Raw genomic sequence first — 22,488 nt, 5'->3', positions numbered from 1 at the left:
CTTGCGAAACAAAAACAGAAGAGGACCCTGAAAACCTCATGTCATGGTTATGTCAGTTCTAAGTAGGCTTTAAATCACCTCTGCCACTTCCTCTACCCCAGCTAGGCTCTTTCCTCATGCGGGGGGGCAGAAAATAAACAGAGGATCTCATCTCGTTCAAGAACCCCCTAAGCCTTACAAGGAGGAAAACACACACACCCTGACCCTAATGTTTCCCCTCATTTCACTGAGGCTGAAACAGAGAAAATGGCACCTTCTACACAGCACCACAGAGAGGCTTTTGGAGAGCCACTGTTGCGTGTGCTAATTCTGGTGCAGGCAAGTGAGCGTCACTGTTTACTCTTACACTTCTACTCCACTGCGTCTCCCTGCCTGCCTGCTCAAGGCCAACGCCTGCTCAAGGCCAACTCCAGCCCTCTCTTAGTCCGTTGGGCCTCTGGTACTGCCCTATCCCAGATAGGAAACCAGGGCTGGAAGGAATATTCTAATTTACGCCCACATTCTGAGTCACCAAGCCTGTTTGTGATGATGGGAATCAGGACCAGGAATTAAAAGACGTTTGAGCAACTATGCCTTTCTGTTAGGCAGCCATCTTAAGGGCTGTGGTGTGTGTCTAATGTATATACACTACAGTGCTGCTTAGAAACGCCTGCTGGTTATGTCCATACTAACAGGATGCTTGATGGGATCTCTGACGGCAGGGGGAAAGCAGGGAAATACATACTGAACCATGTAGTCCCTTAGACACAGATCTTGGATCAGCTTTCCCTCCCCAAAACCTAACCTTAAACATCAGAGTGAAAAATAAAAATCTGACCTTAGATCAGAGTCGAGGGGACAACGTCATCATCCTACTCTAACTGCTTTAGTTTCCATCCAGGCTATGAGGGTTCTAGCGCGATCCTCATTATTCCAATGGTGTGGTCGTAACATAATGAGTGTCATGCTCAGAGGGGTCTCAAGTGAAATAAAAATGTTAAGGCACTGACCTAAATCGGACAAGGTTGTTCGCAACAGAGGGATTTAAAGGCTTGTAAAATAATCTCCTGCATCACTTCGGTCAAGCCCATCATTTCAAAGCCTATAGGTTCCCACTCCTAGTAGCGAAATACAATTACATTACTACTACATTGGTTTTGATTTATGACCTACACTCTTAGAAAAAAGGTACTGAATTGTACTTAAAGGGGCACAAACGCTTCACTGTAGTGGTACCTGGTAAGGTACGTCCATTGTATCATTAGTTATAGATACATAATTGTACCCTTTTAGTTCATACCTTTAGGGGACAAGACAGTATCTTTTTTACATATAGTCCACGAGTACAAAAGCGTACCTTTAGAAAAGGCACAAATGTGCCTTTTTGGGGTACCACCACAGTGACAAAGCCGTTGGTTCCTTTGAAGAGGCTAAAATGTACCTCTTCTTGAAACCAAGTCCCTCACATGTACACGCCTCTCTGCCATCCCACTTCTGACACCAATGTAGCAAATTCAGGAGGTAGCCCCACTTGGGACTCAAACCTGGGTTCTGCGACAAGCCAACACCTTAACCATTACGCCAAGAGGCCGTGTTGGGTTAAGGTCAGCAAAATATTAATTACAGCTATTTATTGTCACATGTTATCTTAGCCTTTATAACTGGCAGTGGGCATGCTCAAACTTCAATTAAAAAAACCATAAACCACTTAAGATGGTACAACACTTCTACTCAAGTGTGGCCAAAAATAACTAACTGAAAGCCACGGCCCCCACCAAGCAACGCCTCCAATATAATGAGGCCTCACTGTTATAATACAGTATTTAAATTCTGTAAATAAAATGGCCAATTCTTATTCATCATTGTACCTTATGGTGGGTACAAATATATGCCTTTCTTCAATACATTGTCAATTTGTAGCTTTTCTGCTTAGCAAAGGTTAAGATCAGTACCATCAAGAATCATTAGTGTACACAAAGGGTACACAAAATATGTTTGTACCTTGGGAAACAGAAATGTACCTTCACCATACCGCTTTTCTTTTTGAGTGTGTGATGATTATACCTTTAGATTCAAAATATTGGTTACAAAAATGTACCATTATACTAGATTATCCGCACATGTTGGAGCTAGGAACACAAGCATTTCACTACACCCGCAATAACATCTGCTAAATATGTGTATGTGAACAATACAATTTTATTTGATAAGTACCCTAAAAGGTCATGAACAGTACAGTGAGATCACATGTGTACCTCTGAAGGTTAACTATCTGTATTTTGATATTTTTGTACCCCAGGGAACAATACTTTACCCTAACTTAACCTTTTTCTAAGAGTGTGTTAACCCCCAAACACATAAAGCTGAGAATATTAACAAGATGGGTTGGGACCACTAGAAGAATATTACTCCCCTCAAGGGCATGTCAGGTTGTTCACTGAGAATGGGTTAACCCTGAGACAACACTGGCTAGATGTCAGGGGCTGGAGGAAGGCTGCCTTGTGAGAAGCTCTGTTAAAACGGGTGAGAGGCCATGTCCAAACAGTGTTAACTCTTCTGCCGAGGTCAAGTTCAGAACCCAAAATGTTTTCAGGGCTCTGGTTAGGCCTAGAAACCCTTCAGAGTGGCTCAGGCCCTGGGGATGTAGAGGTCTGGGGGTGCTATGGGGCCTTTCGTTCTACCTCCAGACATCATGCTTCAGCATCTAGTGAATCTAGTTCAGATGGAATTCCCAACGTCAAAGTGTACAGTTTTACAGTTGATTTTCCAAACCTACCCAACAGTCAAACACTTAGCTAATAGCTAGTGAAAGTCAATGTTACTTATAACGATCACCTCATATCACTCTGAAGAATCTGTTCGACCACAGCTGACATCATAACTGCTGGCTAAAAAGAAGCTGTCATGTCACTAGCAGTTTGCACGCACGTGCACACACACACACACACACACACACAGTTCAATCTCTTACTAACTATCCTCTGTTGGCCAAGTATCCTAATGATGTTAATCCGAGTGGTGCAGTGGTCTAAGGCACTGCATCTCAGTGCTTGAGGCGTCACTACAGATCCCCTGGTTCGATTCCAGGCTGTATCACAACCGGCCGTGACTGGGAGTCCCATAGGGCGGCGCACAATTGGCCCAGCGTCATCTGGGTTTGGCCGGTGTAGGCCGTCATTGTAAATAAGAATTTGTTCTTAACTGACTTGCCTAGTTAAATAAAGGTAAAATAAAAATAAAAATAAATACTTCAGTATACTATACCATATACTGACAAAAATATCTAAAAACACTGAAGCAGCAAACTTTGTGAACACCAATACTTGTGTCATTCTCAAAACTTTTGACCACGACTGTATATACAGTGGGGAAAAAAAGTATTTAGTCAGCCACCAATTGTGCAAGTTCTCCCACTTAAAAAGATGAGAGAGGCCTGTAATTTTCATCATAGGTACACGTCAACTATGACAGACAAATTGAGATTTTTTTTCTCCAGAAAATCACATTGTAGGATTTTTAATGAATTTATTTGCAAATTATGGTGGAAAATAAGTATTTGGTCACCTACAAACAAGCAAGATTTCTGGCTCTCACAGACCTGTAACTTCTTCTTTAAGAGGCTCTTCTGTCCTCCACTCGTTAACTGTATTAATGGCACCTGTTTGAACTTGTTATCAGTATAAAAGACACCTGTCCACAACCTCAAACAGTCACACTCCAAACTCCACTATGGCCAAGACCAAAAGAGCTGTCAAAGGACTCCAGAAACAAAATTGTAGACCTGCACCAGGCTGGGAAGACTGAATCTGCAATAGGTAAGCAGCTTGGTTTGAAGAAATCAACTGTGGGAGCAATTATTAGGAAATGGAAGACATACAAGACCACTGATAATCTCCCTCGATCTGGGGCTCCACGCAAGATCTCACCCCGTGGGGTCAAAATGATCACAAGAACGGTGAGCAAAAATCCCAGAACCACACGGGGGGACCTAGTGAATGACCTGCAGAGAGCTGGGACCAAAGTAACAAAGCCTACCATCAGTAACACACTACGCCGCCAGGGACTCAAATCCTGCAGTACCAGACGTGTCCCCCTGCTTAAGCCAGTACATGTCCAGGCCCGTCTGAAGTTTGCTAGAGTGCATTTGGATGATCCAGAAGAGGATTGGGAGAATGTCATATGGTCAGATGAAACCAAAATATAACTTTTTGGTAAAAACTCAACTCGTCGTGTTTGGAGGACAAAGAATGCTGAGTTGCATCCAAAGAACACCATACCTACTGTGAAGCATGGGGGTGGAAACATCATGCTTTGGGGCTGTTTTTCTGCAAAGGGACCAGGACGACTGATCCGTGTAAAGGAAAAAATGAATGGGGCCATGTATCGTGAGATTTTGAGTGAAAACCTCCTTCCATCAGCAAGGGTATTGAAGATGAAACGTGGCTGGGTCTTTCAGCATGACAATGATCCCAAACACACTGCCCGGGCAACGAAGGAGTGGCTTCGTAAGAAGCATTTCAAGGTCCTGGAGTGGCCTAGCCAGTCTCCAGATCTCAACGTCATAGAAAATCTTTGGAGGGAGTTGAAAGTCTGTGTTGCCCAGCGACAGCCCCAAAACATCACTGCTCTAGAGGAGATCTGCATGGAGGAATGGGCCAAAATATCAGCAACAGTGTGTGAAAACCTTGTGAAGACTTACAGAAAACGTTTGACCTGTGTCATTGCCAACAAAGGGTATATAACAAAGTATTGAGAAACTTTTGTTATTGACCAAATACTTATTTTCCACCATAATTTGCAAATAAAATCATAAAAAATCCTACAATGTGATTTTCTGGATTTTTTTTTCTAATTTTGTCTGTCATAGTTGACATGTACCTATGATGAAAATTACAGGCCTCTCTCATCTTTTTAAGTGGGAGAACTTGCACAATTGGTGGCTGACTAAATACTTTTTTCCCCCACTGTAAATACTAGGAAGAGCAATGTCGGAGTGGCATTGACTAAATACAGTAGAATAGAATACAGTATATACAGATGAGATGAGTAAAGCAGTATGTAAACACTATTAAAGTGACTAGTGTTCCATTATTAAAGTGGCCAGTGATTCCATGTCTATGTATATAGGGCAGCAGCCTCTAAGGTACAGGGTTGAGTAGCCGGGTGGTACCCGGCTAGTGATGGCTATTTAACAGTTTGATGGCCTTGAGATAGAAGCTGTTTTTTTGTCTCTCGGTTCCAGCTTTGATGCAACTGTACTGACCTCACCTTCTGGATGATAGCTGGGTGAACAGGCCGTGGCTCGGGTGGTTGATGTCCTCAATGATCTTTTTGGCCTTCCTGTTGAAGCATTTTTGGCAGAGATTACATTCTCAAGTCTTATTGGGTATGACGCTACAAGATTGGCACACCTGTATTTGGGGAATTTCACACATTCTTCTCTGCAGATCCTCTCAAGCTCTGTCAGGTTGGATGGGGTGCGTTGGTGCACAGCTATTTTCAGCTCTCTCCAGAGATGTTCGATCGGGTTCAAGTCTGGATTCTGGCGGGCCACTCAAGAACATTCAGAGACTTGTCCCGAAGCCACTCCTGCATTGTCTTGGCTGTGTGCTTTGGGTCTTTGTTCTGATGGAAGGTGAACCTTCGCCCCAGTCTGAGGTCCTGAGCACTCTGGATCAGGTTTTCATCAATGATCTCTTTGTACTTTGCTCCGTTCATCTTTCCCTTGATCGTGACTAGTCTCCCAGTTCCTGCCACTGAAAAACATCCCCACAGCATGATGATGTCACAACCATGCTTCACTGTAGGGATGGTGCCAGGTTTCCTTCAGACGTGACACTTGGCATTCAGGCCAAAGAGTTCAATCTTGGTTTCATCAGACCAGAGAATCTTGTCTCATGGTCTGAGTCCTTTAGGTGCCTTTTGACAAACTCCAAGCGAGCTGTCATGTGCCTTTTACTGAGGAGTGGTTTCCGTCTGGCCACTCTACCTTAAAGGCTTGATTGGTGGAGTGCTGCAGAGATGGTTGTTCTTCTGGAAGATTTTCCCATTTTCACAGAGGAACTCTGGAGCTCTATCAGAGTGACCACCGGGTTCTTGGTCACCTCCCTGACCAAGGCCCTTCTCCCTGGATTGCTCAGTTTGGCCAGGCAGCCAGCTCTAGGAAGAGTCTTGGTGGTTCCAAAATTCTTCCATTTAAGAATGATGGAGGCCACTGTGTTCTTCGGGACCTTTAATGCTGCAGACATTTTTTGGTACCCTTCCCCAGATCTGTGCCTCGACACAATCCTTCCTTCGGCCTCATGGCTTGGTGTCTGCTCTGACATGCACTGTCAACTGTGGGACCTTATACAGGTGTGTGCCTTTCTAAATCATGTCCAATCAATTGAATTTACCACAGGTGGACTCCAATCAAGTTGTAGAAACATCTCAAGGATGATCAATGGAAACAGGATGCACCTGAGCCCAATTTCGAGTCTCAGGGTTTTTATTTTTAGCAAATTTGCAAAAATTTCTAAAAACCTGTTTTCGCATTGTCATTATGGGGTATTGTGTGTAGATTGATGAGGGACATTTTTTTTGGATCAATTTTAGAATAAGGCTGTAACATAACAAAATGTGGATAAAGGGAAGGGGTCTGAATACTTTTCGAATGCAATGTATACACTACCGGTCAAAAGCTTTAGAACACCTACTCATTCAAGGGTTTTCTTTTATTTTCTTACTATTTTCTACATTGTAGAATAATAGTGAAGACATCAAAACTATGAAATAACACATATGGAATCATGTAGTAACCAAAAAATCAAAATATATTTTCAAAGTAGCCACCCTTTGCCTTGATGACAGCTTTGCACACTCTTGGCATTCTCTCAACCAGCTTCACCTGGAATGCTTTTCCAACAGTCTTGAAGGAGTTCCCACATATGCTGAGCACTTGTTGGCTGCTTTTCCTTCACTCTGCAGTCCGACTCATCCCAAACCATCTCAATTTGGTTGAGGTCGGGGGATTGTGGAGGCCAGGTCATCTAATGCAGCACTCCATCACTCTGCTTCTTGGTAAAATAGCTCTTACACAGCCTGGAGGTGTGTTGGGTCATTGTCCTGTCGAAAAACAAATGAAAGTCCCACTAAGCCCAAACCAGATGGGATGGCATATCGCTGCAGAATGCTGTGGTAGCCATGCTGGTTAAGTGTGCCTTGAATTCTAAATAAATCACTGACAGTGTCACCAGCAAAGCACCCCCACACCATTACACCTCCTCCTCCATGTTTTACTTTGGGAAATACACATGCGGAGATCATCCGTTTACCCAGACCGTGTTTCACAAAGACACGGCGGTTGGAACCAGACCGTCTGGGTCTTCCATTCCTGTGGCGGTCCTCATGAGAGCCAGTTTGATCATAGCACTTGAAGAAACTTTCAAAGTTCTTGAAATGTTCCATATTGACTGACCTTCATGTCTGAAAGTAATGATGGACTGTCGTTTCTCTTTTCTTATTTGAGCTGTTGTTGCCATAATATGGACTTGGGTCTTTTACCAAATAGGGCTATCTTCTGTATACTCCCCCTACCTTGTCACAACACAACTGATTGGCTCAAACGCATTAAGAAGGAAAGAAATTCCACAAATTCACTTTTAAGAAGGCACACCTGTTAATATAAATGCTTTCTAGGTGACTACGTCATGAAGCTGGTTGAGAGAATGCCAAGAGTGTGCAAAGCTGTCATCAAGGCAAAGGGTGGCTATTTGAAGAATCTCAAATACACTGCTCAAAAAAAAAAAGGGAACACTTAAACAACACAATGTAACTCCAAGTCAATCACACTTCTGTGAAATCAAACTGTCCACTTAGGAAGCAACACTGATTGACAATACATTTCACATGCTGTTGTGCAAATGGAATAGAAAACAGGTGGAAATTATAGGCAATTAGCAAGACACCCCCAATAAAGAAGTGATTCTGCAGGGGGTGACCAGAGACCACTTCTCAGTTCCTATGCTTCCTGGCTGATGTTTTGGTCACTTTTGAATGCTGGCGGTGCTTTCACTCAGGTTTGCTGTGTCTGTCAGCGTAGTGTCCAGAGCATGGAGGCGCTACCAGGAGACAGGCCAGTACATCAGGAGACATGGAGGAGGCCGTAGGAGGGCAACAACCCAGCAGCAGGACCGCTACCTCCGCCTTTGTGCAAGGAGGAGCAGGAGGAGCACTGCCAGAGTCCTGCAAAATGACCTCCAGCAGGCCACAAATGTGCAAGTGTCTGCTCAAACGGTCAGAAACAGACTCCATGAGGGTGGTATGAGGGCCCGACGTCCGCAGGTGGGGGTTGTGCTTACAGCCCAACACCGTGCAGGACGTTTGGCATTTGCCAGAGAACACCAAGATTGGCAAATTCGCCACTGGCGCCCTGTGCTCTTCACAGATGAAAGCAGGTTCACACTGAGCACATGTGACAGACGTGACAGAGTCTGGAGACGCCGTGGAGAACGTTCTGCTGCCTGCAACATCCTCCAGCATGACCGGTTTGGCGGTGGGTCAGTCATGGTGTGGGGTGGCATTTCTTTGGGGGGCCGCACAGCCCTCCATGTGCTCGCCAGAGGTAGCCTGACTGCCATTAGGTACCGAGATGAGATCCTCAGACCCCTTGTGAGACCATATGCTGGTGCGGTTGGCCCTGGGTTCCTCCTAATGCAAGACAATGCTAGACCTCATGTGGCTGGAGTGTGTCAGCAGTTCCTGCAAGAGGAAGGCATTGATGCTATGGACTGGCCCGCCCGTTCCCCAGACCTGAATCCAATTGAGCACATCTGGGACATCATGTCTCGCTCCATCCACCAACGCCACGTTGCACCACAGACTGTCCAGGAGTTGGCGGATGCTTTAGTCCAGGTCTGGCAGGAGATCCCTCAGGAGACCATTCGCCACCTCATCAGGAGCATGCCCAGGCGTTGTAGGGAGGTCATACAGGCACGTGGAGGCCACACACACTACTGAGCCTCATTTTGACTTGTTTTAAGGACATTACATCAAAGTTGGATCAGCCTGTAGTGTGGTTTTCCACTTTAATTTTGAGGGTGACTCCAAATCCAGACCTCCATGGGTTGATACATTTGATTTCCATTGATACTTTTTGTGTGATTTTGTTGTCAGCACATTCAACTATGTAATAGTCTTTAATAAGATTATTTCATTCATTCAGATCTAGGATGTGTTGTTTAAGTGTTCCCTTTATTTTTTTGAGCAGTGTATAAAATATATTTTGATTTGTTTAACACTTTTTGGGTTACTACATTATTCCATATGTGTTATTTCATAGTTTTGATGTCTTCACTATTATTCTACAATGTAGAAAATAGTAAAAAAATTAAGAAAACCCTTGAATGAGTAGGTGTTCTAAAACTTTTGACCGGTAGTGTATATATGTCACTAATCACTATGCAAATGATATGATATGCATGCACTGCTTTATTATAAAGGTGATTTTTAAAAAAATCCTTTCCGGTACCTCAGAGCCCCCCAGGTCATCCCGCTCACGCACTCACTTTCTGTTCTGGGACCTACCCATTTACAACTTAAGCACTACCCTTCGGACAAATCAAGTATTTTTTGGTTACAATGTCAATTAGTTATTTATACACAGAAGTGCCATATACTGCCTGCCTTTCTCCTACACCTAGGGGAGGAATCAGAAAGATCAGTCCTGGAATTCTTTGTACTTTGGTTGTTATCAGTAAAAAAAAATCTCAGAGCAGGCTCAACTTGCTCAACTTGCCTGACTGCCACAAATTGTCTGTCTTTCACTTAAATAATTGGTAGGAATCAGAAAGATCAGTTTTATATAAAAAATTAAACAAATTCAGCTGCCCAGTGGGGCAACCTCAGAGCAGGCTCAACTTCTGCGACTGCTCAGTTCACTTTCCCCAGGCAATAGGCAACCCTTAATGTCAATCCCTGGTGTGTGTCTGAGCATGTGTGTGTGTGCACTGAATGTGCATGCATGATGTGTGTGTGTGTGTGTGTGTGTGGTTAGTGCGACCTGGAATAAACACCAATGCTCTGGCTTTTATCTTTTTATGGCTTTTCCATAGAACACTGACCAGTTACTGATTAAGAGACGATCTGGGAGCACAAGCGCCGCCACTGAGACCACTTCAGTAGAACTAACTGGGAGTACAGCCCTACCAGATGCATAGAACTAAGGATATGTAAGGTTACAAAAGATGCATGCAATGATACGTACGCACCAGAGCAATATGGGCCTATAGAGAATAGAGATATGGCTCTGGTAAACATTAAGTATACTAACATAAGGTGCATGTGGACTGATATGTAAGGATCCATAAGATGCAGCAGAATGGCGTCACAGCGAGCTTTCAGTGACTTAAAGGTGGGATTAGTCTGGTTTGTCATTCAGCCCTGAAGACTAAGAAGCATGATTTCCCAGGGGTCCCTACGGCTGGGCAGAATTCACCTAGTGACCTAGACGTCTTTAGAGGGAGTAGGAGTGGTGGGGTGAAAGAAAGAGCAAACCAGTAGAGAAGTGAGGAAGTGGGGGGGTGAAGTAACCATGTTGGTCAGTAAAGTGACTGAGGGGAATGAGAGTGAGAATGGGTGTAATTGTGTGTTTTTTGTTTTACTAAAACAAGGAATATTCTGACAAGTGGGAACATTTCGCCGGTCCCCACAAGGAAAATGGCTATTTTAGGCTTAGGGGTTAGGGTTTGAATTAGGGTTAGGAGTTAAGGTTAGGGTTAGGTTAAGGGTTAGGGAAAATAGTCATTTGAAAGGGAATCAATTGTTTGGTCCCCACAAGGATAGTAAAACAAATGTGTGTGTTTGTGTCCAAGGAGAGAGCAAGAGAGTGCATGTGTGTATGCATGTGCGTGCAAATTAGTGGTTAATTAGTGAGTGAGAGAGAAAGTGTGTCTAATGTGTTGTTGCTCACCCTGCTCGCGGCGTTTGATCTGCTGGATCTGGTCCACAGTGCTCTTGAGGATGTGACACTTGTCTGGCTTGACGTTGAGGCTGGCGATGTCGCCCATGTTGGCAGACAGTAGCTCGGCCAGCTCGTCTATGTAACGACACTCCAGCTCCCTCCGCCGCTTCTCCACACTGCAGGGACACACACACACACAGTTTAGGTTTATTTTTGAGAAATATTCATAACTTTGCTAAAAGTGATTTTATGGCATGTTAACTGCAACCAAATGAATCACCCTTTGCAACATAAAGGATAACTTGACCTGACACATAGTCCATGAAACACACAAACAGAGTTCTAGTTCTAGAGTACAACAAACACACTCAGGAGCTGAAGGATTTCCTGAAGGACAGGAGACAAAGAAGTGAATGAGATGAGATTATTATTAAACATGTATTTTACCTTTATTTAACTACGCAAGTCAGTTAAGAACAAATTCTTATTTACAATGACGGACTACACCGGCCAAACCCGGACGAAGCTGGGCCAATTGTGCGCCGCCCTGTGGGACTCCGAATCACGGCCGGTTGTGATACAGCCTGGAATCGAACCAGGGGGTCTGCAGTGACGCCTCAAGCACTGAGATACAGTGCCTTAGACCGCTGCACCACTCGGGAGCCCTGGAGATTGTAGAGTATTGGAACGCAATCCTGGGCTCATCAGAGAGTATCCAGGCAGACTGTCTGTCAGCTGCTGCAGCTGGGGTTGGTACCAACGAGTACAGGGAAGGATGGAGGGGAGAGGAGGACCAGGGCTGGGGGGAGATCTACAGGGACAGCGGGCCTCTCAATAATTCATGGCCCTAATGAGGCCAGCACATAGAGAGAGAGGGGGGTGGTGGTGGTGAGGCCAGAGCAAAGAGCTGCAGGAGAGAACAGCGCTGACAGAGCAGAGAGAGAGAGAGAGAGTGAGAGAACAGCAGAGGAGAGGGGCATTAACCCTGCTGCCAGTGTGTTATTGTTTCACCTAGCGGGGCATCAGGTCCCGTGTAGCTCAGTTGGTAGAGCATGGCGCTTGCAACGGGGGACCAGTATGAAAATGTATGCACTCACTAACTGTAAGTCGCTCTGGATAAGAGCGTCTGCTAAATGACTAAAATGTAAAAAAAAATACTGAAAAGGAGGATGACAGGAACCCTGCTGAGATGCTATCCATCCTCTCTCTTTTTTCCCCCTCAATCGCATTCTCATACCTACACTCTCTCCCTCCGCTCTGCAATTCTCTCTCTCGCTCTCTCTCCCTCCGCAGTTCTCTCTCTCTCTCTCTCGCTCTCTCTCCCTCCACTCTGCAGTTCTCTCTCTCTCACTCCGCTCTGCAATTTTCTCTCTCTCTCTCTGGTATTCTGCCACTGTGTACTCTCTGTTTAGGGCCAAATAGCATTCTAGTTTGCTCTGTTTTTTTGTTAATTCTTTCCAATGTGTCAAGCAATTCTCTTTTTGTTTTCTCATGATTTGGTTGGGTGTAATTGTGTTGCTGTCCTGGGGCTCTGTGGGGTCTGTGGGGTGAACAGAGCCCCAGGACCAGCTTGCTTAGGGGACTCTTCTCCAGGTTCATTTCTCTGTAGGTGATGGCTTTGTTGTGGAAGGTTTGGGAATCGCTTCCTTTTAGGTGGTTGTAGAATTTAACGGCTCTTTTCTGCATTTTGATAATTAGCGGGTATTGGCCTAATTCAGCTCTGCATGCATTATTTGGTGTTTTACGTTGTACACAGAGGATATTTTTGCAGAATTCTGCATGAAGAGTCTCAATTTGGTGTTTTCCCATTTTGTGAATTCTTGGTTGGTGAGCGGACCCCAGACCTCACAACCATAAACGGCAATGGGTTCTATAACTGATTCAAGTATTTTTTTAGTCAGATCCTAATTGGTATGTCGAATTGGTATATTCCTTTTGTTGGCATAGAAGGCCCTTCTTGCCTTGTCTCTCAGATTGTTCACACCTTTGTGGAAGTTACCTGTGGCGCTGATGTTTAGTCCGAGGTATGTATCATTTTTTGTGTGCTCTAGGGCAACGGTGTCTAGATGGAATTTGCATTTGTGGTCCAGGCAACTGGACCTTTTTTGGAACACCATTATTTTTGTCTTACTAAGATTTACTGTCAGGGCCCAGGTCTGACAGAATATGTGCAGAAGATTTAGGTGCTGCTGTAGGCCCTCATTGGTTGGGGACAGAAGCACCAGATCATCAGCAAACAGTAGACATTTGACTTCAGATTCTAGTAGGGTGAGGCCGGGTGCTGCAGACTGTTCTAGTGCCCTCGCCAATTAGTTGATATATATGTTGAAGAGGGTGGGGCTTAAGCTGCATACCTGTCTCACCCTACGGCCCTGTGGAAAGAAATGTGTGTTTTTTTGTCCGTTTTTATCGCACACTTGTTGTTTGTGTACATGGATTTTATAGTGTCGCATGTTTTTCCCCCAAAACCACTTTCCATCAATTTGTATAGCAGACCCTCATGCCAAATTGAGTAAAAGTCTTTTTTGAAATCAACAAAGCATGAGAAGACTTTGCCTTTGTTTTGGTTTGTCAATTAGGGTGTGCAGTGTGAATACGTGGTCTGTCGTACGGTAATTTGGTAAAAAGCCAATTTGATATTTGCTCAGTACATTGTTTTCACTGAGGAAATGTACGAGTCTGCTGTTAATGATAATGCAGAGGATTTTCCCAAGGTTGCTGTTTACACATATCCCATGGTCGTTATTGGGATCAAATTTGTCTCCACTTTTGTGGATTGGGGTGATCAGTCCTTGGTTCCAAATATTGGGGAAGATGCCAGAGCTAAGGATGATGTTAAAGAGTTTAAATATAGCCAACTGGAATTTGTGGTCTGTATATTTTATCATTTCATAGAGGATACCATCAACACCACAGGCCTTTTTGGGTTGGAGGGTTTGTATTTTGTCCTGTAGTTCATTCAATGTAATTGGAGAATCCAGTGGGTTCTGGTAGTCTTTAATAGTTGATTCTAAGATTTGTATTTGATCATGTATATGTTTTTGCTGTTTGTTCTTTGTTATAGGGCCAAAAAGAGTGGAGAAGTGGTTTACCCATACATCTCAGTTTTGGATAGATAACTCTTTGTGTTGTTGTTTGTTTAGTGTTTTCCAATTTTCCCAGAAGTGGTTAGAGTCTATGGATTCTTCAATTACATTGAGCTGATTTCTGACGTGCTGTTCCTTCTTTTTCTGTAGTGTGTTTCTGTATTGTTTTAGTGATTAACCATAGTGAAGGCTGAGGTTTTCTGGGTCTCTATGTTTTTGGTTGGATACGTCTCTCAATTTCCTTCTTCGGTTTTTGTATTCTTCATCAAACCATTTGTCATTGTTGTTAATTTTCTTTGGTTTTCTGTTTGAAATGTTTAGATTTGATAGGGAAGCTGAGGGGTGAAATATACTGTTTAGGTTTTCTACTGTCAAGTTTACACCTTCACTATTACAGTGAAACGTTTTGTCCAGGAAGTTGTCTAAAAGGGATTTAATTTGTTGTTGTCTAATTGTTTTTTGGTAGGTTTCCACACTACTTTCCTTCCATCTATAGCATATCTTAATATTATTCAGTTGCTTTGGCTTTGATGCCTCATGATTGAGTATTACTCTGGTCAAGTAGACTGTGATTTTGCTGTGATCTGATAGGGGTGTCAGTGGGCTGACTGTGAACGCTCTGAGAGACTCTGTGTTGAGGTCAGTGATAAAGTAGTCTACAGTACTACTGCCAAGAGATGAGCTATAGGTGTACCTACCATAGGAGTCCCCTCGAAGCCTACCATTGACTATGTACATGCCCAGCGTGCGACAGAGCTGCAGGAGTTGTGACCCGTTTTTGTTGGTTACGTTGTCGTAGTTGTGCCTAGGGGGGCATATGGGGGAGGGAATGCTGTCACCTCTAGGTATGTGTGTGTGCTGATGGTGTCAGGTTCTTGTCCAGTTCTGGCATTTAGGTCAGAGTACATGTCCCTGGGCTGGAAATAACTGAGACACAGGGGGTGTCTCGTTACCTTGGGGGCCGATCAGAGCTCCCAGGGCTGCTTGGTGGGTGGGCTGGAACCAGGCCCCAGGGCAGGCACTCCACAGAGACAGGGGAAGCGCACACATTTACACTCAGTTGCACACGTACACACAGTGGATGCACTCACATCCACATCCGCACTCTAGCAGCAGCCCAGCAGCTACGAGCTGAGAGCAGCCCTAGCTAAGAGCTGAGAGTGACTACTAGCTCTGCACTGACCATGTGTGAGATATTAGAGGAATGCAGGGACTGACTAAGGCTCGGCTTGACCTTGTTCTCTCAAATTCCACCAAGGAAAAATTACAGTTTTAGGCCGCTGAAGCTGAAAGTAAGTTACAGAAGAAATGTGGTAAACATGATCAAATGAGTGATAAAATGGTTGGATACTTGAGGAGGTATTGGCCTACAAACAGGATAGAATGGGATTGATCGCATTTGCAGACTTATGTAAGATAGGCTTCTATTTGTAATGTGATGATCAGATTGGATAGACATAATTCAGGCTAATAATATAACTCAATCACTGTTTGCAAAAAAGGCTGTTCAATGCATGGCTGAGCGCGTATAGCATACAGGCCTAGGCTATATCAGATACGTTTATTCTCTCCGACTGTAGGCAATGCAATGTAACTTATTTTTTTGCTAGGGGAAGCTAATGATCCTCTGTGGCCAAATCATGCTCTAGTAGCCCATTTTGAATGATTTTATTTATTTATGTATAGACATGAGTAGGCGAATTAGGCTATATAATTTTGGCAATTTAATTCAAAGCTTAACTTCCCCTAGCCTTATGGACACGCCCAATCTACTATCCCCCATAATTGAAAACTTTACCTACTCTATTGGTCAGCTTGTCGAGAAAGAAATAGCCCAAACAGACTCTGGGACAGTTGTGGGACGATAGATCCCAAATTCATACAACCAGTAGGCCTAGGCTACATAAGAAACTAGAAAAAGCAATGAATCTGATGCAACAGATCAGAAGGTTTAGCTTAAAATGTTGATCAACTATTATCTCTTAACAGCACCAATGTGCACAAGATAGTAGGCTACCAGAAAATGAAAGATGAGAGAAATAGGCTTCTGGTTTCAATAGCATATGGAACACTTTACTTGGTTAATAAGGAAGTGGTCAGATGAAGCAGATGTTAAGCTACAGGACTGTTTTGCTAGCACAGACTGAAATATGTTCCGGGATTCTTCCGATGGCATTGAGGAGTACACCACATCAGTCACTGGCTTCATCAATAAGTGCATTGATGACGTTGCCCCCACAGTGACCGTACGTACATACCCCAACCAGAAGCCATGGATTACAGGCAACATCCGCACTGAGCTAAAGGGTAGAGCTGCCGCTTTCAAGGAGCCGGACGCTTATAAGAAATCCCGCTATGCCCTCAGAAGAACCATCAAACAGGCAAAGAGTCAATACAGGACTAAGATTGAATTGTACTACACCGGCTCCAACGCGCGTCAGATGTGGCAGGGCTTGAAAACTATTACAGACTTCTGTAGCCATGAAGTGCTTTGAAAGGCTGGTAATGGCTCACATCAACATCATTATCCCAGAAATCCTAGACCCACTCCAATTTGCATACCGCCCCAACAGATCCACAGATGATGCAATCTCTATTGCACTCCACACTGCCCTTTCCCACCTGGACAAGAGGAACACCTACGTGAGAATGCTATTCATTGACTACAGCGCAGCGTTAAACACCATAGTGCCCTCAAAGCTCATCACTAAGCTAAGGACCCTGGGACTAAACACCTCCCTCTTCAACTGGATCCTGGACTTCCTGACGGGCTGCCCCCAGGTGGTAAGGGTAGGTAATCTGCCACGCTGATCCTCAACATGGGGGCCCCTCAGGGGTGCGTGCTCAGTCCCCTCCTGTACTCCCTGTTCACCCATGACTGCATGGCCAGGCACGACTCCAACACCATCATTAAGTTTGCAGATGACACAACAGTGGTAGGCCTGATCACCGACAACGATGAGACAGCCTATAGGGAGGAGGTCAGAGACCTGGCTGTGTGGTGCCAGGATAACAACCTCTCCCTCAACGTGATCAAGACAAAGGAGATTATTGTGGACTACAGGGAAAAAAAGAGGACTTTGAGCACGCCCCCATTCTCATCGACGGGGCTGTAGAGAGCTTCAAGTTCCTTGGTGTCCACATCACCAACAAACTATCATAGTCCAAACACACCAAGACAGTCGTGAAGAGGGCACGACAAAGCCTATTCCCACTCAGGAGACTGAAAAGATTTGGCATGGGTCCTCAGATCCTCAAAAGGTTATATAGCTGCACCATCGAGAGCATCATGACTGGTTGCATCACCGCCTGGTATGGCAACTGCTCGGCCTCCGACCGCAAGGCACTACATAGGGTAGTGCGTACGGCCCAGTACATCACTGGGGCCAAGCTTCCTGCCATCCAGGACCTCTATACCAGGCGGTGTCAGAGGAAGGCCCTAAAAATTGTCAAAGACTCCAGCCACCCTAGTCATTGACTGTTCTCTCTGCTACCGCACGGCAAGTGGTATCGGAGCGCCAAGTCTAGGTCCAAAAGGATTCTTAACAGCTTCTACCCCCAAGCCATAAGACTCCTGAACAGCTAATCATGACTACCCAGACTATTTTACGCTGCTGCTACTCTGTTTATTATCTATGTATAGTCACGTTAACTCTACCCACATGTACATATTACCTCAATATAAAATAATTCCCTCCACGGATATTGTCGGATTTTGCCTAGGCTACTTTGAAGCAAGGTAAAACATGCCTCATAGTATGGAGTAAAATGTTCAGGTTTTCAAAATGCATACTGTCTCCAGCTCATTGCAGAGTAGTGTGTGACGCGCTGATGAAGCCTGCCTTCCGTTGCCTATGCATTTGAATGGCGAATGGGAAGCGCGCTTTAATTACCAGTTGAGAAATAAAAATAGTAGCTATTTTTAATTGTTGGCCAAAAACTATTTTTAACACACAATTGCATTTAGAATTGTTGCGCAATGATTGGGCTTATAAAAGCACGGTCTGACAAATGTTCAGCTCAAAGGCTCTGTAGCCTTTCTGTATACTAATTCCACTACATTATGCAAATTAACCCACAGACTGATAAGCATGACCGGTCAAATCTATTTATATAAACTGGTATTTCCATCAATTAATAGGCTAAAAAGCATTATTTCGCAACAGGATTTTTCTTCTTCTCCCAGACAATTGGCTGGTGGCAATTTTATTTATCGGCTTTTCTACAAAAATGTACGGACAAAAGCCGGCTATTAACGGCTAACAGAAACCCTGGTGTGTGTGTGTGTGTGTGTGTGTCAGAGTGACTATATTTTACTAATGCATGTGTGAGGGTGAATGAGTGAAAGAGAGTTCACATATGACTAACTGCTTCTGTGTGTTTAGCAGAGTGCGTACACTAACTATATTGTATATGTGTGTGTGTTTGTGTGCATGTATGCATTGTATGTAGGGCTGGGCGATAATTCCATGCATTCGAAATTATGTTTTTGCGCGATATTCCAAATGCCTGTATCGCAAGGATCAAGTTATTTTAATTTTTAATTTTTAAATATGAGCGTTTATGTCCGCTTGTTCTCATGTTGTCATCTATTTTTGGTACCTTCCCATTTACAGCAGAGATCTGTATATAATGATGAGATGTACGTCTCCACCCTAACAATTGGAGTCGTTGTCCCAAAGGCGGGAAGGCAGGCGACAAGCTTAGGTCTAAAATAAGCCCACAGAAACGCATTAGCCTTATTTTGGACAGAATTTTGCTTTGCTTCTTCCTCTATGGTTTACACACACACCAAGCCCCTCCCCCTGCCTCTCACGCCAACAAAGTTGAGAGATCACATCTTCCTCTCTGACACTTGGTTTCAACTCGCTATTTGCATTTGAGGTTTGGTCCCACAGAATCGGTCATATGGACCGTTAACTTTTCTAACAATACACTTTTTATCAGTGCAGAGCAGACACTACTAAAATGAGAGTGTCAATGAACATTGATTCTGGAAAACGAACACCCAGTTTATCACGCGTAGCATTGGGGTATCGCTAGCAGCATTTTAGCCAGACTGTTATACTAGCTGTCTAGTCTGTGTTTTATAAATGTGCAATAAGCATTAAAACACAATTATATAAGGAAATGGAAATTTGTTCTCATTCTGAGAAATAAGGTAGGCCACTTGATTTCAACATCTGAACAAAGTGGACATGGCTAACATACTTTTCAAACAGTTGGAGACAGACAGAAGGGTGTGTTCATAACAATTCAACTGTTCAACCCTGTTAGTTTGCAAATAGATCCAAGTTGGCTAAACTTCAAATATAAAGATTAGCTGGCTAATCACTAGCATGTGGGCTTGAGATTGTTGATGAGACCTGTGTTCATTTTCTATAGCCTAATGCCTGCTACAAGAAGTTAGTCATTATTATTGAATGTGCATTATGCATGGTTCTAGTTACAGTTGTAACAAAAAAGGGCATTTTCATAGACAGACTTGAAAGCCAGATCAGTGATTATTGCAAAAAAAAGCAGGTTCAACTAGTTTGGTAAAATAATTAAAATATTTGTGGGTCTTATGGTTGTTTAAGGCTTATATTTAGCCTAGGTATAACTTCACAAGCCCTGAATTCATTAGGTTATTGCTGACTGTTTAAAATGCAGTATATTTGACCTTTATTATACAACAATGCTTATTTAGAGAAAACATTTAAAACATTTTTAGATATACAGTACCAGTCAAAAGTTTGGACACATCTACTCATTCCAGGGTTCTTCTTTATTTTTACTATTTTCTACATTGTAGAATACTAGTGAAGACATCCTTCTTAATGCGTTTGAGACAATCAGTTGTGTTGTGACAAAGTAGGGATGGCATACAGAAGATAGCCCTATTTGGTAAAAGACCAAATCCATATTATGGCAAGAACAGCTCAAATAAGCAAAGAGGAACGACAGTCCATCATTACTTTAAGACAGTAAATCCAGAACATTTCAAGAACTTTGAAAGTTTCTTCAAGAGCAGTCGTAAAAACCAACAAGCGCTATGATGAAACTGGCTCCCATGAGGACCGCCACAGGAATGGAAGACCCAGAGTTACCTCTGCTGCAGAGGATAAAGTCATTAGAGTTAACTGCACCTCAGATTACAGCCCAAAAAAATGCTTCACAGAGTTCAATTAACAGACACATCTCAACATCAACTGTTCAGAGGAGACTGCGTGAATCAGGCCTTCATGGTTGAATTGCGGCAAAGAAACCACTACCAAAGGAAGAAGAGACTTGCTTGTGCCAATAAACACGAGCAATGGACATTCGACCGGTGGAAATCTGTCCTTTGGTCTGAGTCCGAATTGGAGATTTTTGGTTCCAACCGCCGTGTCTTTGTGAGATGCAGAGTAGGTGAACGGATGAACTCCGCATGTGTGGTTCCCACCGTGAAGCATGGAGGAGGAGGTGTGATGGTGTGGGGGTGCTTTGTTGGTGACACTGTCAGTGATTTATTTAGAGTTCAAGGCACACTTAACCAGCATGGCTACCACAGCATTCTGCAGCGAAACCCCATCCCATCTGGTTTGCACTTAGTGGGACTATCATTTGTTTTCAACAGGACAATGACCCAACACACCTCCAGGCTGTGTAAGGGTTATTTGACCAAGAAGGAGAGTGATGGAGTGCTGCATCAGATGACCTGGCTTCCACAATCACCTGACCTCAACCCAATTGAGATGGTTTGGGATGAGTTGGACCACAGAGTGAAGGAAAAGCAGCCAACAAGTGCTCAGCATATGTGGGAACTCCTTCAAGACTGTTGGAAAAGCATTCCAGGTGAAGCTGATTGAGAGAATGCCAAGAGTATGAAAAACTGTCATCAAGGCAAAGGGTGGCTACTTTGAAGAATCTCAAATATAAAATAGATTGATTTGTTTAACACTTTATTGGTTACTACATGATTCCATATGTGTTATTTCATAGTTTTGATGTCTTCACTATTATTCTACAATGTAGAAAATAGTACAAATAAAGAAAAACCCTTGAATGAGTAGGTGTGTCCAAACTTTTGACTGGTACTGTATATCGTGAGTCACCTATAAGTATGAAAAAAATGGAGATATGATTTTTAGGCCACATCGCCCAGCCCTTATTGTATGTATATGCGAGTGAGTGAGTGAGTGAGTAAGTGTGTGTGTGGGAGACGACAGCAGTGAAAGTAGGTCAGTGCATTGCCAAGGCTGCTCGTGCACAGGCACATTGTGAGTGGTGTGTGTGCGCAGGTCAGGCGCTGCGTGGGGTTGGTGTAGAAACGGACAGGCGGTGGATCAAGCTGCAGTTACATCAGCCTACTGAGGCCTTGTAGAGGAGACCCTAGCTATCACTCAGCCAGACCAGTCTGCTCCAGCCCAACAACACACACACACACACACACACCTCCTCAGCAACCTTCAGCCACTAACACAGCAACTATAGGGCCAAATCCCCATATACAGTGCATTCGGAAAGTATTCAGACCCATTGACTTTTTCCACATTTTGTTACGTTACAGCCTTATTCTAAAATGGATTAAATAATTTTTTCCCCTCATCAATCTACACACAATACCCCATAATGACAAAGCGAAAACAGGTTTTTAGACATTTTTGCTATGAGACTCAAAATTGAGCTCAGGTGCATCCTGTTTCCATTGATCATCCTTGAGATGTTTCTACAACTTGATTGGAGTCCACCTGTGGTAAATTCAATTGATTGGACATGATTTGGAAAGGCATACACCTGTGTATATAAGGTCCCACAGTTGACAGTGCACGTCAGAGCAAAAACCAAGCCATGAGGTTGAAGGAATTGTCCGTAGAGCTCAGAGACAGGATTGTGTCGAGGCACAGATCTGGGGAAGGGTACCAAAACATTTCTGCAGCATTGAAGGTCCCCAAGAACACAGTGGCCTCCATCATTCTTAAATGGAAGAAGTTTGGAACCACCAAGACTCTTCCTAGAGCTGGCCGCCCGGCCAAACTAAGCAATCGGGGGAGAAGGGCCTCGGTCAGGGAGGTGACCAAGAACCCGATGGTCACTCTGACAGAGCTCCAGAGTTCCTCTGTGGAGATGGGAGAACCTTCCAGAAGGACAACCATCTCTGCAGCACTCCATCAATCAGGCCTTTATGGTAGAGTGGCCAGACGGAAGCCGCGATACACCATCCCATCTGGTTTGGGCTTAGTGGGACTATTATTAGTTTTTCAACAGGAAAATGACCCAACGCACCTCCAGCCTGTGTAAGGGCTATTTTACCAAGAAGGAGAGTGATGGAGTGCTGCATCAGATGACCTGGCCTCCACAATCCCCTGAACTCAACCCAATTGAGATGGTTTGGGATGAGTCGGACCGCAGAGTGAAGGAAAAGCAGCCAACAAGTGCTCAGCATATGTGGGAACTCCTTCAAGACTGTTGGAAAAGCATTCCAGGTGAAGCTGGTTGAGAGAATGCCAAGAGTGTGCAAAG

At 44.0% G+C, this 22,488-nt stretch overlaps 1 protein-coding gene across 1 annotated transcript in view; it reads right to left on the bottom strand.

Annotated features, from left to right (window-relative positions):
• LOC311106617 (nuclear receptor coactivator 1-like) overlaps positions 1-22,488 on the bottom strand; it is a 53,508-nt gene that overhangs the window by 20,610 nt on the left and 10,410 nt on the right. The window contains exon 7 of the mRNA XM_084149001.1: positions 10,928-11,094. Within this exon, the coding sequence (XP_084005127.1) occupies positions 10,928-11,094 (167 nt within the window). The remainder of the gene's footprint in view (positions 1-10,927; positions 11,095-22,488) is intronic.

The sequence above is a fragment of the Coregonus lavaretus genome, assembly GCF_964263955.1.
Source record: "Coregonus lavaretus genome assembly, chromosome: 31".
In the NCBI taxonomy this organism is placed as follows: Eukaryota; Metazoa; Chordata; class Actinopteri; order Salmoniformes; family Salmonidae; genus Coregonus; species Coregonus lavaretus.
Note: the sequence above shows the minus strand (reverse complement) of the source record. Positions and strands in the feature narration are given on the sequence as shown.